The sequence below is a fragment of the Sinocyclocheilus grahami genome, unplaced genomic scaffold, assembly GCF_001515645.1.
Source record: "Sinocyclocheilus grahami isolate Dianchi unplaced genomic scaffold, SAMN03320097.WGS_v1.1 scaffold141.1, whole genome shotgun sequence".
Taxonomy (NCBI): domain Eukaryota; kingdom Metazoa; phylum Chordata; class Actinopteri; order Cypriniformes; family Cyprinidae; genus Sinocyclocheilus; species Sinocyclocheilus grahami.
In genome coordinates this window covers 794,258-811,838 of record NW_015505320.1, presented here as the reverse complement: position 1 = coordinate 811,838, position 17,581 = coordinate 794,258, and the positions used below count along the sequence as shown (strand labels likewise).

General features: G+C 36.7%; 1 protein-coding gene across 1 annotated transcript; it reads left to right on the top strand.

Moving 5' to 3' along the window:
• The first annotated feature begins 919 nt into the window (after positions 1-919).
• On the top strand, positions 920-17,059 carry mfsd14a2 (major facilitator superfamily domain containing 14A2). The gene is made up of 10 exons (XM_016280571.1): positions 920-1,123; positions 2,925-3,020; positions 9,740-9,802; positions 10,925-11,052; positions 11,781-11,895; positions 12,142-12,364; positions 13,689-13,833; positions 14,419-14,516; positions 15,282-15,448; positions 15,533-17,059. The coding sequence occupies exons 1-10, from the start codon at positions 1,040-1,042 to the stop codon at positions 15,743-15,745; spliced, it is 1,332 nt and encodes a 443-aa protein (XP_016136057.1). The 5' UTR covers positions 920-1,039; the 3' UTR covers positions 15,746-17,059.
• The last annotated feature ends 522 nt before the right edge of the window (positions 17,060-17,581 follow it).

The following is a 17,581-nucleotide window of genomic DNA, read 5'->3' as shown; positions in this document are numbered from 1 at the left end:
GTTCAAAATATTTTATTAACAGTTTTTTTCTATTTTGTCATAGTTCTTCATTCTTCATTTATGCAAACAAGAAACTGTAGAGGACTGTTCTCTTAATGCATTATTCTAAGTTTTTTTGTGAAATTACTGTATGTGGTGTAAATAGTAATGAAAAACCAGTGCTTTCTCAATTAAATCAAATCTGATGAGTTATTTTAATATTCTTTTTTTTTTAAAGATGAGATGTTGGAAGTATCATTGCTGTTCTTGCATGCCTGTGTGAAGTGCACTGTTGAAACTGCTGCAAGATATATATGCATTTTTTAATGCAGTTATCCACTGCAGATTCTAAAATGTTCTCTTATCAGTAGTCAATTTACTTTTGTTTTAAGGAGAAATTTGTGAGAAAATGTCAGTGTCATAAAGGCAGATGTTTTATACTGTAAGGATAGTTCTGATATATTCCGCTCTAGTGAGGAGAAATGGTTACAACAGGTGTGTCAAAACTGGGTTAATGCTGCAGATTATAAATTAGAAAACATCTTGCTACATCTTGACTGTAAATGTTTTTATGTTATGTACATTTAAATCAAATGATTTCAGTTTTGCTGGTGGCATTGAAGACATCCAATATAAAGATCCAACAAAATGATTGTGAACTGTCGTTTATTCTTCTAAAATAACAAAATAACATCCCCAGAGTTTTTTGCCTGGCAACACCCAGGCTGTTAGAGGATAACACGATAAAAACAGCTCAACAGTCAGCAGTTTACAAGACAGAGGGATTCCTCATTGTTTTGTGTACCCGATTATGGTAATAAGCACTTTGGGCTCACTCGCACGGACGATATACTCAGCCAATCAAATCGCGAGGAAAACCACTCCCGTATGACATTGACCAATAAGAAGAACGCATTGAGAAATATGGGCCGGACTCCCGAGAGCGAGGACTGAGGACAGGAAGTCGCATATCTTAGCGTGGATGCTAACGGAAAACTGTAATATTTAGCCACACCTCGCAGGTCCATCTCCCACAAACAAGAATGGATATAAGTTAACAATGACTGGAGAGAAAAAGAAGAAAAAGCGGCTGAACCGCAGCATTCTTCTAGCCAAGAAAATCATCATTAAAGATGGAGGCACTGTGAGTAAAACATTTCTTTGTGGCAGTTAGCCATATGCTAGTCAGGGCTAGCAAGCTAAGCAAGTGTTTACCATAGACTGTATGGTTTTTACAGGATGAGCTGTAACAGCTCTACATTGAATGTCGTTTCGATTGCAGCTTGTCTGGCACCTTCTGGTAAACTCGTTTCTTCTTACTTACGAGAAGAAATGAACAGTAATTTGTGAGAGACAATAGTTTCATTAGGCAGCCAACAGTGAAAAACAACAAGCCAGCTGGCGAGAAAGCCAACCAGGTCAGTCATGGCTTGCGGTTTGACATCGAGTGAGTTACCTTATGCTTAAAACCTGGAAATGAAACTGGAACCTTGAAATTAGGATAATTCATAATTTAGTAAGAGCAGTAGTCTTTATGGTGACCACCAGTGACAGAAGTGGGTGTCCCATTAGGATAGAAATCAACATGCTTTTTATGACATGTTTTGTCCGACAGTTCACCTGATGTGTTCTCTATAAGAATTATGTGTTTATGGTTTTATCATGGTGTTTTGGTTGTAAACTTATTTTAAAAAGAGTCGATTTGGCCTTAAAATGTCAAGACAGCTGCTAATGGGCTGTCAAATTGTAATGGATCAAGTAGGATATATTCCCATGATATACTGTATAGTCCATGGCACCATTATCTATTAAGGAAACACTTCTCAATACATCTTTAAAGGCCTTAAACTCAAAAATGTCTGAAAAGACTACAAGGGCATTAAGATTAATTATAAAGATAAACTAAATTTTGTTATACACCCTGAAATCATGGTATTTTGTGCATGTATTTGCAACCTGTGCTTGTCTGCATGGTCTAATACACGGTTCCAAGTTACAAAAAAAAATATTTGACTTAATTTCTTCGCTTTCAAACATTTAAACCCAAAAGCTTTTAACATGTAATGTGTTGACCTTTTGCTTTTGATTAATATTGCTAAAAAGCACTAAACGTATTTCAGTTTACATTTGATTAATTGTGCAGCACTGTTTGTTTATTTTAATGTTACATTCAGTTTAATTAAGGATTAGGTTTTTATAAACTCGCATCACAAACCCCCTGAGTTGAATGGTAATTTTGTACCAGGCTAAATTACATGTTTGCTAAGAAAGTAAATATGTTTTCTTTGCCCTGTCCTATGTAATTTGAACACTACGCATTTTCCAAAAAGTGTAAGATGGTTTTACACTGTATCATAAACAAGTTGTACATAACCAGAGCTTTCTAATCATTGACTTATTGTACAAGTGATTAGCTTGAGACTCCTGGAAATTGATTTAAACGTTTGACACAATAGCTCTAGGTATCAACAATAGCTCTTCAAACTCACCTCACCAGTTAATATTTTGATTTTCTAAACTTTGAGAGCTTTTACAAATACATTCAAGCTATTCATGTCGGGCTTTCTTGCATACCATTAAGTTACTTCCAATGTTCAGCATGCATAATTTCAGTAAGGGTATGGCAAGGCAGTTTTTTTGCTTTTAGGGGTTGGTTAAGTGAAAGCTTTTGCAGTGCACTAGATAAAGAGCAAGTAAGTGTGAGATAATGAGTTTGGCATTGAAGGCCCTTTGGACCCTGTTATTGCAAACTGTGATCTTGTTTATTTAGTGATAATAAAACATCTGTTAAGTCAAATATATTATATTTGTGTATCATGCCTTCTCCTATTTCTTTTGTCCAAACGTCCTCCTTATTGCTTCCTTTATCTATGTTGTTCACATTACAGCCTGTATTTTGTTTGTTTGTAGTAACATTATTAGTAATGTAAATCCTCCTCGTTTAGCCACAGGGGATTGGAGAGCCCAGTGTCTACCATGCGGTGGTGGTTATCTTCCTGGAGTTCTTCGCCTGGGGACTGCTCACCACTCCCATGCTTGCGGTAAACCAGTTTTGCTTCATCACCCTCATTCGCAGTTTCAGATCAGAGCGAATTACGAGCAATAAATGTTTGCATTCATCCTTCCTTCCTTCCTTCCTTCCTTCCTTTTGTATCCATAACAAGGAGTGACATTTCCCATTGCCCGGATCTGAGGAGCGTTGTACAAATTTCTGAATAAATAAATCCTGATCAAATGGAGAGGGCAGAAAGATGCACTCAGTTTTAGCTGATTGTGTCGGCAGAGTATAATGGACACAGCCAGATTAAAACAACATCAAACGGTGTCATGCTAATAATGACCTTTTTATTCTGAAGGCTAACTGGAGGGTTTGTCAGGCCACATGGTTGTAAATGAAGCTGAACCTGTGATTTACTTTGTATCTTTGTGCCAATTGTTTTTATATCGGTCAGCATAGCAGCAGGTTTGCAAAACCTTTTGCCTCAAAGTGATCCGTGGCTCTGATTGTAACCGGTGTTTCCTTAATATTTACAATGCATGCAAAGTGGAATTGCAGTTTCCTTTTCTTGAATAATGCATGAATTGAAAGCAGGGTTGGGTTTCACTCTCAGTACAAGTCAGCAACCCCTTAGAGTAAAATCTGGACCAATTGGGCCAAGCTCAGTACATATTAATATGCATTTAAATGTATATTTGATCATTTATTGATATATTTATTATATATTATACACACACACAATATCTAAAATTTCTCTGTCTAGCGCATAACTTAGCATCCTATTGTGCAGATACAAGTTGTAATGTTACGTCTGCTATGTATCTAAGTTATCTGATTTATCATAGGATGTGTCATAGAATGAGCTTCAGTTTATTGGCATAAAGTCACTCTTCACCTCAGGCAGCTATTCCTTTTTAGATGCTTCTTTATTAATAACATTGCTTCATCATAATCATAATCTAACATGTCCTAATCATGCGTTCATGCTTTCATAGACAGGTTTTCATGTCATATTTTTATTTTTAACATTCATTTTCATAACAGTCTTCAGATTTTTTCATTATATCATTACGGCCATGCCCCGCCCCCGCAGAAGCCCCGCCCCCAATTACTCGATTAATCGTTTTTAAAATGCTTTGTAATAATTATTTATTATTTTATTAAATAATATAAAGAAATTGTTAACTTTTTTAATTTAATTCTATTTTAATGATACTGAATTTAAAAAGACACCAGCCAATAAAATAACCACACTTTTACTGAAAGTAACACAATAAAACTGGACAGAATTTATATTAATATTGGTAACACTTTACAATTAGGTTCATTAGTTAACTACTTCAGTTAATGAACTAAGAATGAACAATAGTTCTGCAGCATTTACTAATCTTAGTTCATGTTAATTTCAACATTTACTAATGCATTATTAAAATCAACAGTTGTGCTTGTTAACAGTTAATGCACTCTGAATTAACATGAACTAACAGTGAATAACTATTCTCATTAACTAACATTAAGATTAATAAATACTGTAATAAATGTATTGTTTGTTCATGATGGTTAATACATTAACTAATGGAACCTTATTGAAAAGTGTTACCTTAATATTAAATATCAATATATTATTTTTATTCACTTCTATGTAACCGAATCAGATGTTTTTTTTTTACTAATTATCCAAATAATGTATAGTCCTTCCGATGAGCATGAGCGGTACACGAGTGGAATGTACATTCATAGATCGGAATAGCAGAGCGTCAAACCGTGCAGTGACGAGGAGAGTGAAACATTCGCGCTGAATAGTGTTGGGTCGTTCTTGAATGATTCGTTCATTTTGACCGACTCTTTAATGTGACTCGGGAAGAACGAGTCGTCTTGGGGAGTGATTCGTTCAGTCACGCATGCGCAACATCCTATAGGTTCTGTACTGGAATTAGTCAAGTAGTTCACCTGGTTCGAGTCTTCGGGTTTTTCCGAGTCATTCATTCATTTTTCGAGTCATGACAGCCCCATAAGCTTTAACCAATGCAGTCTGAGCCGGAACGTGAATTGATTAGTTCATCTCTCGAATCTTCGGGTTTGAGTCGTTCATTCATCACGTGACAGACCCATAAGCTTTCTAAGCAGTCTGAGCCGGAAAGAGACTTAATAATAATAACCAACTCTTTGTTACCTTTGTTACAACATTCAGTGTTATGGAAAAGAACCATAATGACAGAAATTCACACATTTATAAACTGTAAGAAGTAAAAAGCTACAATTTGAGACCAGAAACACATCACGTAACTGTAAGAGTAAATAATGATGATGATAATAATAATAATAATAACTATGCACCCATTTGTAAGGAAGCTTGTAAATTAACTAATTTCTCTATCCAATGCTGTCACATCACGTGACAAAAGAACGAACGATTCGAAAGACTTGAGAGATGAACTAATCAATTCTCTTTCCGGCTCAGACTGCATTGGTTAAAGCGTATGGGGCTGTCACGTGATGAACGAACGACTCAAACCCGAAGACTTGTCAGATAAGAGGTGAGGTGAGCTAACCATAAACTGAAGACCCAGGTAAACAATGAATTAATCTTTTCTGTTTCTTATAGCAGTTTTGTATTTTTTGTAGTGTGATCAACGTTTGTGTAAGTAGTAGACGTATTAGGGAAGTAACACGTTACATTTTAATTATACTTTGCTAAAATGAATGAAATGACTCGAAAAAAGATTTGTTCATTTTGCTGAACGAGACTCAAAGGTCCGAGACGGTAAAATTATCTGAACTTCCCGTCACTAGCGCTGAACACTGCCATATAATAATATTATTATTATTATTATTATTATTATTATAAGTAGCCTATATTTTCAGTGCATCCCTACTTGCATCCCCTCCTTTTTTACAAATCCGAAGTAAATCCATACATCCGATTTAAACGCGGACGATGCTGCCCTCTTTATTTTACTAGCGTACTGCATGTTGAAGGTGACCCAGCTGACTTCACCAGAAAAAAACTCAACACCACCATCTAGTGGATTGTAAAGAAATAGATTTTATTATTCTACCAAATAGTATAATAAAAGATCGATACTTGGCGTCCGTGTATCGATACAGTATTGCCGCAGAAAATATCGTGATACTATGCTCTATCGATTTCCCCCCCCCCCACCCCTAGTTGTTTCTAGGTATGTACGGTGCAGTGTATCTGTTACCGTATCAGTATCTGCAAATATTGGCATTTTCTGCTGAATTAACCACTGTCTGTTCTGTTGTTAACTCAGCAGAATAAACACAGAACCATATAGATTTATAATATGAGCCTTGATATCATTTATCAGCCACAGCATACAAAAGTCTGAGAACAAATTAAAATCTGCTTTTCTTGTATTTAATCTTTTGAAATTGGATTTTTCCAATTTAATAAAAATGTTAACATGTTATGCTTCTTATTTGTAATGGAAATTGTGTTCAAATAGAAAAGTAATGTAACATCATAATTATAATTTTTTTTAGGTTTTATCACTGGCTATTGGTAGTGGCTGAAATTTAAATGGACCCTAGTTGCTTAATGTCTTGAATATGTATAAATTGACCCTTTTTTGTCCCTTTATTGTCCTCATTTCCTAATTTGGGAGGAGGATTTGCATTAGTTGGTGCAGTTGAGCCAGAAAGTCGCCTCCGCGCTTTTTGCTCTGGCCTTTTATTTGATTACTAGCCTCTGATACTGAAGCACTAATGAGCCTAACAAACCCTTCCAGCTGAAAGCCACACTGACAAGTCTTATGTCTCGGCGAGAGGCACAGTTTTGCTGTTTCAGACAGTGCAATCGAGATCTGCTTCAGCGCACCCTAAAATCTGAGTGCCATATCAAACTAACACAGCAGGTGAAATGCATTGTTTTCATCTCCCAACAGAGCGACGGAACAGTCTGTTCACAGCATTCGTTCTGACATTTAGAGTGGGGAAAAGTACCATTACATTTCAGTACAATTCAAAATCGCCCATCATTTCTTAAATGAGAAAAGAACAATTGAAACGTTAAGCAAAAGTGAAGAAACGATAAATTCCAATTTCTTAGATCTGGTTCACATGCTCTTTATTAGAGCCCGACCGATATGGGGTTTTTTTGGGCCGATACCGATATTGGGGAGTAAAAAAAGGCAGATATCGATATAGCGGCCGATATTCTTTGTGTATATTATAGTACAATACCAGTCAAATGTTTGGACACTTTCCCATTTGTGTGTCCAAACATTTGACTGGTACTATATGTAGAATACAGTATATACATAAACATTTTTTGCAATGATCACTCAAATGTGGTGATGAAACGCTTATAATGACGTGACAGAGATAGGTAATGGAGACAGGGCATTTAACAAATTAACAAACTTTATTATCCAAAATGAGTCATCATTGCACTGAACAGTAAAGTTGAAGGTTATTCAACTTTAATTCAATTTAATTCCATTCAACTTTATTCTGTTGAAGTTTTTCACTTCGGAACATTCATTCACGGATTTGCGCTACTGTCTTCACACACAGAGGAAACTTACTAGAGAAGTGTGACATAATATACCTCTGTAAATAAATACAAAATAAATTCACGTCTCGCACACTTTAATGCCCTTTGAATGTATCGTGTACGTTCCCTTGGAACTGGAATCATGGCGGAATTTCAGGTGAAGTCCACTTCGAATAAGACCACACTTGAATGCTGCTGCCTGAACAAGAGACCTCCTTACTGAAGTGAAAGTGTTGACTGGTGTCACTATCTCGCGAACGCGCCGGCGGATCTCCACCAAATTCGGGGGATCCCTTCAGCTCGAGGAGCCCTATCGAACGCCACCCTCCGCGTGTCGGTAGCCCCCCGACAGGTAGGGGCTATTGACGTGGCAGTGGTCTCATTAGAAAGTGGGCCTCTAAACGTACAATCAATTCATGTTCGAGAGGGTTCCTCGAGCTGAAGGGATCCCCCGAAATTGGTGCGGATTCGCCGCGCTGTTATGGAGATATGGCCGTTCAAAATTTCAATGGTTTTCCATAGACTTGAGCTTTAAAGTGTTTCATCCAGGTCGCCAGTAGCAAACAATGGAGCGCTCTCTGCTGGACATACCAAGTAATTACACCATTTCAAGCATTTTATCTACATTATATGTTCTGTAAAAAAAAAAGTTTATATCAGCAGCATATTCGCCGATACCGATATATCGGTGACAGGCTCATATCGGCCGATAATATCGGCAAAACGATATATCGGTCGGGCTCTACTCTTTATTACTCATTTCAGTTTAAATTTTTTTTTTCCCCACAGGTGCATTGTGGGTTTGTTAGACTGTTTACATTTCCATGCTCATTGTATGAATCTGACCTATATACAAGCAGAATAATTTTTGCAGGACAATACATAAGTCATTTACAACAGACCAACAACATTGAATTACCAATAACCAGTTGGTTTTCTCTTTTATTTAAGTCTGTTATAGCTGTGCAGTTATAGAACATAACTGATAAATGCCTTTTTTAGCCTAGCAGAATCGAGAATTGACCATGCTGCTGTATAAGTAAAGCTTAATGTTCCCTGTTAGACTTTTGACCTCTTGGAACTGAAGGTTTTGTCTTTGAATTTGTATACAGGTCAATTGATTTGTCTTCCAATCATAAAAGAACAGATCTCTTTTGTACACTTATGTAACATATGTAAAACATTGACATTGTTGTATACAGTGAGTTTAATGATTAATCCAGCTGTGGGAATCATTGCTCCAGTTAGAGGCCTGCACCTGCTATCAACAGCAATGACGGTACTTGTGCTCTGCCTCAAATAGAAAGCAGTTCACCTCTTAGAATGCACAAGTAACATTGCTGTTTTAATACAGCCTTGTCTTGTACTTTTTATTATAGGTTGGTCATTTCAATGCACAGTCAAAACAACATGTTTTGTACTTGATGTGGTTATTTTGTTACCTTCACAAAGAAAAGCAGCAATAACAAATGACACTCGTCATTTATCTGGAAAAACAAATAACCTTTTGTATATGCAGCAAACTTAGCTTGTGGACAGCTTGGGTATTTGACATGGACATTACAGATTACATACGTTTTTCTACCCTATTAATAATTTTTAATGTGGAAATGGATTGTTGTTTGGTTTCAGCTGTTTGATGATGTTATTTAACATGTAAGCATTTTCAGAGCAAATAAGTAGAGATACAGAAATGTATTTATCCATTTATTATTTTTGTATTCTGTTTAATCAAACTTGTTTATTGTTGCCAAGTGCAATCAAAATGTTTAATGCATGAAGTAAAGTAAAATATAAGGCACGTTTTCTACAGTTGTATACTACATAAACACATTTATTGATATTTTGACATGTTGTAATCATATTGTAATTGTTCACTGATATAACAATACATAATTAATAAACGACGTCAGTTTTTAAATGTTTAATTGAAATCGGAAGTTTAAATAAGAGCTTATTAAAGCATCTGTGCCTCTTATACTCATGAGAGAAAGATGAATCTTGAAATGAGTCTAAAAGTGCATTAAAATCATTGTAAGGTTCATGATGTTGCATACTTTTATATTGTGAGCAAAGTCTGTGTAAATATATTGTGATGAATCACCCAATCCTTATTGTTAGCCAGTAGCAGTGCTTCTTTGAGTTCTGACAGAGTAAAGCTAGTGAATCTCATGGTTATTTTGTAGCCAACAGATTATCAGTTTACAGCATACATTTATGGTCAGTCTGTGTTTTCGTTTCAGGTGTTACATCAGACATTCCCCCAGCACACATTCCTGATGAACGGACTTATTCATGGTGTCAAGGTAGGACATTGACTCCAGCTGTTCACTTTTACTCATGCTTTTTCCTCTTCTCCCTTTCTGATGTGAGAAGAGATAAGGAATCAGAATCTTTATTGTCATTATACAAAAAGTACAACGAAATTGTGCAATCCTATTTCAGTGCAAAAATAAGGTTTACAATTAAAACAAATACTTAAATAAATAAATCAATAAAAGACCAATACATGTATATACACTGAACAAAATTATAAATGCAACACTTTTGTTTTTGCCCCCATTTTTCATGAGCTGAACTCAAAGATCTAAGACTTTTTCTATGTACACAAAAGGCCTATTTCTCTCAAATATTGTTCACAAATCTGTCAAACTCTGTGTTGGTGAGCACTACTCCTTTGCCGAGAAAATCCATCCACCTCACAGGTGTGGCATATCAAGATGCTGATTAGACAGCATGATTATTGCACAGGTGTGCCTTTAGGCTGGCCACAATAAAAGGCGACTCCTAAAATGTGCAGTTTTATCACACAGCACAATGCCACAGATGTCGCAAGTTTTGAGGGAATTTTGCCCGTGAATTGAGTGTTCATGTCTCTACCATAAGCCGTCTCCAAAAAAGTGTGTGTATATATTTTTTTTTTATTCTTTTGTGATTGAAGTCATGATTGAAGTTCGCTGCTCTTTCGGTTGCCATGTTTGTTCATGATAAGCCCTGGTCACACAGTGTTACATAATGTACCATTTTTAGACCTGACCGATAAACAAGATTCTGTGATCAGCCTAATTCAATTCAAGTTTATTTGTATTGCGCTTTTCACGATACAAATCGTTGCAAAGCAACTTTACAGCAAATTAAGTTTTTGCAATATTTAGTGGTAGCTTATCAGTGTTGACTGTCAGTTAATGTACATATGGCAGAAATGTACGGAAAAATCAATTAAAGACGTAATCACTAAAGACGATGAACACTATTAACAGCAATTATTATATGATGCAATCAAACTTATGGCAAAATTCACCCTGACCCAAGTGTTACTGTCACACATCAAGTTTATCACATCCTGACAAGCTCTGGTCATGTCATTCAGATATTTTCGTAACTTTGAAGTACATGTGTCATTTAAGGGAGTCTTTGTATTCACTCAGGGCCTGCTGTCTTTTCTGAGTGCTCCACTAATCGGTGCTCTGTCAGATGTGTGGGGCCGGAAGTCCTTCCTGCTGCTCACTGTGTTCTTTACCTGCGCTCCCATCCCTCTCATGAAGATCAGCCCATGGTACGTCTCTTACATGAAGACCGATGCAGACAGGCAAAGACTCAAGAATCACCCACTATATAGACTTCACATTGATAGCACATAAAAAAACCTAGATCACCTACACCTTAACATTACAAATGCTTGTTTTCTTGACTCCTATTTAGTGATAATATGTCGCAGCACAATAGGCAACATAGCCATGATGCTTCTGCGGATATTAGTATTGGTTTAGTAAGTTAATTTCACAAAAATCAAGAAATTTTGTATATTTACATTTTTTTTAAAAATTAATGGAAAAATATTATTTTGAATAAAGAAAATTAAGGCATTTTGACACCCATTTAAAAAAAAATTTATTCTAATGTAATGTGTAACTCCATGTGTATTCTTTATTATGTTGATCAAATCTGTCATTGTGTCTGGGTAGAATAATAAACGCACATATATATAATACTGGTGTGTGTGTGTGTGTATATATATATATATATACACACACACAGTTGTGAGTTTAACCTTACAGTGAGATGGTCAATGTATTTATTGCATTTTGTGCATTATTAAAGGTTGTTAATTGTCATTTAATTGATTTATTTATATCATCATCTTAATTTTAAGCTATTTTGGAACGCTTTTGCCCAAGTTGTAAATGTTATTTTAAAGTTGCCTGTTTACTACTATCAAGTTTTAAGCATTTCATTTAAGCATTTTTCTGGTGATCATCTCCTTCTCTCTGTCTGATCCCACAGGTGGTACTTTGCAGTGATCTCCATGTCTGGTGTGTTTGCAGTCACTTTCTCTGTGATCTTTGCATATGTGGCCGATATCACTCAGGAGCATGAAAGGAGCACAGCATATGGCTTGGTGAGCAGAGGACCATGATTCATGACTTCCCTTTGATGTTGTGCTGTAACCTGACTTCACAGCATATGTGCAACAGCAGTTACTTTTTGTAACGCTTTGGCGGATATTGGTTTCCTGTTGTTTTAACAGCCATCTGCGGTTTCCATTTTTGCCCTGCAAATAAGAAATGAATGTGTTAATTGCATTGATGAACATTTCCCTTGCGGTCAGCACAGTTGATTTAATCTCAAGATTAATTTCCCACAGGTATCGGCCACTTTTGCAGCCAGTTTGGTGACGAGCCCAGCGATCGGTGCTTACCTGTCAGAGGCATATGGAGATACTCTGGTGGTGATCCTTGCCACGGCCATTGCTCTGCTAGACATCTGTTTTATCCTGGTAGCGGTTCCTGAGTCCTTGCCTGAGAAGATGAGACCAGTTTCATGGGGAGCCCCCATCTCATGGGAGCAGGCAGACCCCTTTGCAGTGAGTCGCTGATGTCAATAGCTGTTTTCATCCACCTAGGTTTATGCGCATATTTTATGCGGGATATTGCATTAAAAAATGCTGGATGGAAACAGCAAGATGTGCATAAATTCTAAAAATTTGCATAAAAGACGTATGTGCTCAACTAAGTAGGATAAATTTCTTATCCGGTAAGAAAACATGGGCATAAACTATGATGGAAACACTTTTACAGAATAAATTCCCTAAGGCACATCAAAAAAGACACGTGACTTTGCGATGGGATAACTTGACTAACCAGCGGACCGATCTTGTTGCACAGCGTCTGAAATGCTAGTTTTGTCATTCTAAAATGCTTGCTTGAGCAAAGTCTCGTCAAAGTGTTTCGTTATAATTAACTCCCAGAACTGCGTTCCCAAACAGCAGGCTCCGAAAATAAGATAAGATAATAAGATGTCTGCGCGTTCTGAAGCTCGTAATTTATTGTATATTAAAATTATTATATACAGTGCTTTCTCCTACTGCAGCTAATTACATTTTTCTTCATGATACTTAGCGTGAGTTAATCAGCAAGTGACGATTTTGTTCTCTTCAACTCACTAGATGCTTTATTCGCAAATGTTTTATGCGATATTCTAATTTTGAACATAAGTTTAATTCGTAACTTTGAATGGAAACATAGCTAATGAAAGCAGTCATGGTTTATGTAGTTTATAAATATTCAATATCATGTATCATAGTTGATCAATATTCAATTGACAGATTTGAATAATTAATAATAATTTAATATGAATAATAAATTACTAAAATATAAATAATAAACTATGAATAAATTAATAAACCCTCTTTTTTGGGAAAACACTACATTTCAAATTTTTGGGTTCAGTAAGATTTCTTTTCTTTTTTTTTTTGAAAAATTAATAATTTAGTTTTGCAAGGATATATTAAATTGATCAAAAGTGACAGTAAAAACATTTACAATGTTACAAAAATATGTCTATTTCAAATAAATGCTTCTAATTCATCAAAGAATAAATGTTTCCACAAAAATATTAAGCAGTACAACTGTTTTCGGCATTGATGATCTGCATCTTGAGCATTAAATCAGAATGTTTAGAATTCTGTTGTGACACTGAAGACTGGAGTAATAGCAACTGAAAATTCAGCTTTGTCACTAAAGGAATAAATTACATTTTTTTAAAATATATTTAACTAGAAAATTATAATTTTAATTTATAATATTTCACAATTTTACTGTTTTTACTGTAAACAAATACATAGTTGAAAAGCATTAAAGAGACTTATTTAAAAATAAAAAAATTAATTGTTGTAAATGGACGCCAGTGAAGATTTCAGAATAATGGTTCCTCTCTCTGTGCAGACGGTTGTCCTAGGAATCCTGATGCGTTCCATAGGGAATAAGAACACTATCTTGTTAGGCCTCGGCTTTCAGATCCTACAGCTGGCCTGGTATGGCTTTGGCTCCCAGCCCTGGTGAGTTGATCATCTAGAAACCCACTAGAGGGCAGCACTCTTCATTAGACATGGCATAGTTCAGTTTGGAATCGGATTTGTATTTGAAATTAGAACTTATTGTGATATTTCATAAGCTTTATTTAAAGCAATTGAACTAGATGTTTTAGAGCTTAGATACTTTCCTAAAACATAATGTTGGAAAAATGGAAATGCCAGAAAAGATGTTGACTCACTTATCATGCCATTACAAGCATCATTTACATTTAGCAGACAATTTCATCCAGAGTGACATACATTGCATTCAGGGTACACATTTATTTTTTTAGCAGTTCATGCTTTCCCTGGGAATCGAACATGTGACCTTGGCATTGCTAGCACCGTGCTTTACTCTTTGAACTATAGGAAAGCTATCAGCAAGTTATCTATCTGTGTCTCTTGGCTGAAACTCAAATAGACAAGTAAACATGACCTCAACAGTGTGTGTGTTTTGGATCAGTGTGTATTCCTGAAACCAGTTACACATGCTCATAAACTTAAACAGATTGAGAGTCTGTGTTATATATGTGTGTGTGAGAGAGTCTGATGGTTGATTTGTCTCTTAAGGATGATGTGGGCCGCTGGAGCCGTTGCTGCCATGTCCAGCATCACCTTCCCAGCAATCAGTGCCATAGTGTCCCGCAACGCAGACCCCGACCAACAAGGTGAGACGCGTGCAGCCACAAAGTGTCCAATCTTAAAATATTCACACAAAATCCTCTGGCTGGCACGTTTAGTTAAGCTTAGCCGCAGAATGATTATGATAAGCTACTGTTTATTGTTATTACATCACTCTCTGGAATATTCGCTGCATTCCGTGGACAAAAACAAAGCTTTGCATAGTTACACAAGAGACATGAAACTAACAATCTCATCTCAAGTAATAAAATAATTTCAACTCATTGATATTTTGTGTATTTGTGTATTTGGTAGCCATGTAATAAACAGGATAATATACAGTCAGCCAGTGCAGAATAAACCAATTCAGTTTACTTTTAACCCAGTAATGACTGTCTGATCTTATGCAATTGGTTGAATTATTATTTATGTATCGAATTGTGGTCAATTATAATTAGCTGATTAATAGGTTTAATGTTATGCTGATAGTAAAATACATTAATTTATTTTTCCATTTAATTTTATATTATATTCTATTTTATATTACGTTTTATTTTGTGTAAATGTAGGATAATACACTAACGATAATTTTAATTAAATATACTACAGTTTAAAACTAAAAATAAATAAATAATTTATACAAAAATGTTTTTGAAAGAATACTCTTATATTTACAAGGCAGCATTTATTATTATCAAAAATACAGTATAGCAGTAATATTGTGAAATTATTACAATTCAAAACAACTATTTTAATATAGAATTGGAGCCATTACTGCAGTCCTCAGTGTTTTTGTCCTGTTTCTGCGTCAGGTGTGGTGCAGGGAATGATCACGGGAATCCGAGGTCTGTGTAACGGTCTGGGTCCAGCGCTCTACGGCTTCGTCTTCTACCTGTTCCATGTGGAGCTCAGTGAAATGGACCCCGCAGAGAGCCCAGAGAAGGGTGCCAAACCCAACATGGCCAACCCTACAGATGAGGTGAGTGATTAAAAGCATGAAGAAATCTCTGTATTACAAAACATGCACCTACCCACAAATCTCTCTCTATCCGTGCCTCTTCAGAGTGCCATCATCCCCGGCCCTCCCTTCCTGTTCGGAGCGTGCTCAGTGTTGCTGTCCCTGCTGGTTGCTCTCTTCATCCCAGAGCACAATGCCCCCAACCTGCGGCCCGGCAGCTACAAGAAGCACAACAATGGCGCACAGAGCCACTTACACAGTTCGCAGGGTGGACCCTGCGAGGGCAAGGAGCCTCTACTGGAGGACAGCAGTGTATAACCCCACTGACGAGGGGGATGGGCATCGGACCCCAAACCCCCTCATAATCACCACCCCAACCTCCCCAAACGCACACGTGCAGTGCACCTTCTACACAAGATGGCATCACCGTCCTCTCTGGTGCAGATATTGCAAGTGCGTAACTGGGCCAACCGGGAGCTGATCTTGGCCTTGAGGAACAGGAAGTGGAGCTAAAGACATTTTGCCTTGCACAAGCGAGGGAAATGCGAGCAGACGCAGTTGTGTGCCGATACAGACTTGGTGACGGTTTTCCTAATTTTTACTGTTACTTAGTTTTTTTTGTGTGGGGGGGGGGGGGGGGGGGGGTTCTCTCTTTCAGAGTTTCAACATATAAATTATATAAATGTTCCTTGCCCAAAGACCTGGTAACTGTAACAATAGGGAATGTGTCTGTCGTGATGTTACAGGCTAACTTTTGATGTGCTGCTTTCTACTGGTTCTTCTTGGTTTTGTACTACAGATTGAGCATCATCTGTTTGAATCCTAGAGGAAACGCAAACAAGAAATGTAAGAAAGAAGGTCATCAGCGTCATTTCATGCAGTCATCGCTGTAGTATCATGCTCTTTCAGCCTACAGTTTCTGTTCTTGTACATCAGATGAAATGGTTTGTACTTCCTCTCCTTTTCTATCATGAGAGGTCTGTCAAACTTCATGCAGGGGAAGTAAAAGATGCCTTTAAGTGACTTTCTATTGCAATTACCAAACCCAGATGAAGACTTCGCTCTGAGAAGGGTCAATCGTATCGCTCCTGTCAGAGCCTGCGCATATTTCATTCTTGTTTATCATCTGCCTCGCCGCCAGAGCTCCCTGTGAACGTCAGCACTGCCATGTTACAACAGGCTAGCAGGGTTAGGAGCTTACTGACCGCATACCTAGTTTTCATATTACCGCAAGCACTGATGTGGGTGGATTAGCTTACATGTTATTGGATGAGCGTCGCTAGATCCAGTCAATTAATATCACACATGCTGCTACTGTAGGATGTACAAGGTTACAAAGTTCTGTGGTATTATACTAGACTCTAAACGTGGTATTTCTATTAGAGCTGAGCTTTCTGGGCACGTCGTTGTAATTTTAGACCCCAAATTTTGTGGCCGATTTCTATTTGCGGTGCTTTTTTTTTTTTTCTTTCTGGCGAGACAAACTTTGAATACTTTTATCAGATCTCAACATAAACGTTTGATTTTTCCAGAGAAAATCTCAAGTGCATTCAGATCACTTTAGTTTTTTTGTTTTTTAACCGATGTCTAGGTTTTGTTTATTTGGTTTTAGGTGCCATACCTATGACTTTATTTCTGTCTTTGTGTGTTTTTATTGACTTTCTGGTATTTGTTTGGTTTTCTTTTACTATTTTCAAGACCAATCAACAAGATGATCCATGGGCTTAGTCATCGTAACGTCTTTTAGCTAACATTTTGGACCATTTATGTTCTCTTACTGCATTGAAAATTTAAATGTTATTTAAAATTACTGTAGGATGTACAAGGTTACAAAGTTCTGTGGTATTATACTAGACTCTAAACGTGGTATTTCTATTAGAGCTGAGCTTTCTGGGCACGTCGTTGTAATTTTAGACCCCAAATTTTGTGGCCGATTTCTATTTGCGGTGCTTTTTTTTTTTTTTTTTCTGGCGGGACAAACTTTGAATACTTTTATCAGATCTCAACATAAACGTTTGATTTTTCCAGAGAAAATCTCAAGTGCATTCAGATCACTTTAGTTTTTTTGTTTTTTAACCGATGTCTAGGTTTTGTTTATTTGGTTTTAGGTGCCATACCTATGACTTTATTTCTGTCTTTGTGTGTTTTTATTGA

Excerpts from the sequence above, each read along its gene's own strand:
- mfsd14a2 (XM_016280571.1), top strand. The coding sequence starts at position 1,040 with ATGACTGGAGAGAAAAAGAAGAAAAAGCGGCTGAACCGCAGCATTCTT. Across the intron at positions 12,365-13,688 it reads GGCAGACCCCTTTGCAGTGA|ATTTCAGAATAATGGTTCCT; the intron begins GTCGCTGATGTC and ends ACGCCAGTGAAG. Across the intron at positions 15,449-15,532 it reads TGGCCAACCCTACAGATGAG|AGTGCCATCATCCCCGGCCC; the intron begins GTGAGTGATTAA and ends GTGCCTCTTCAG.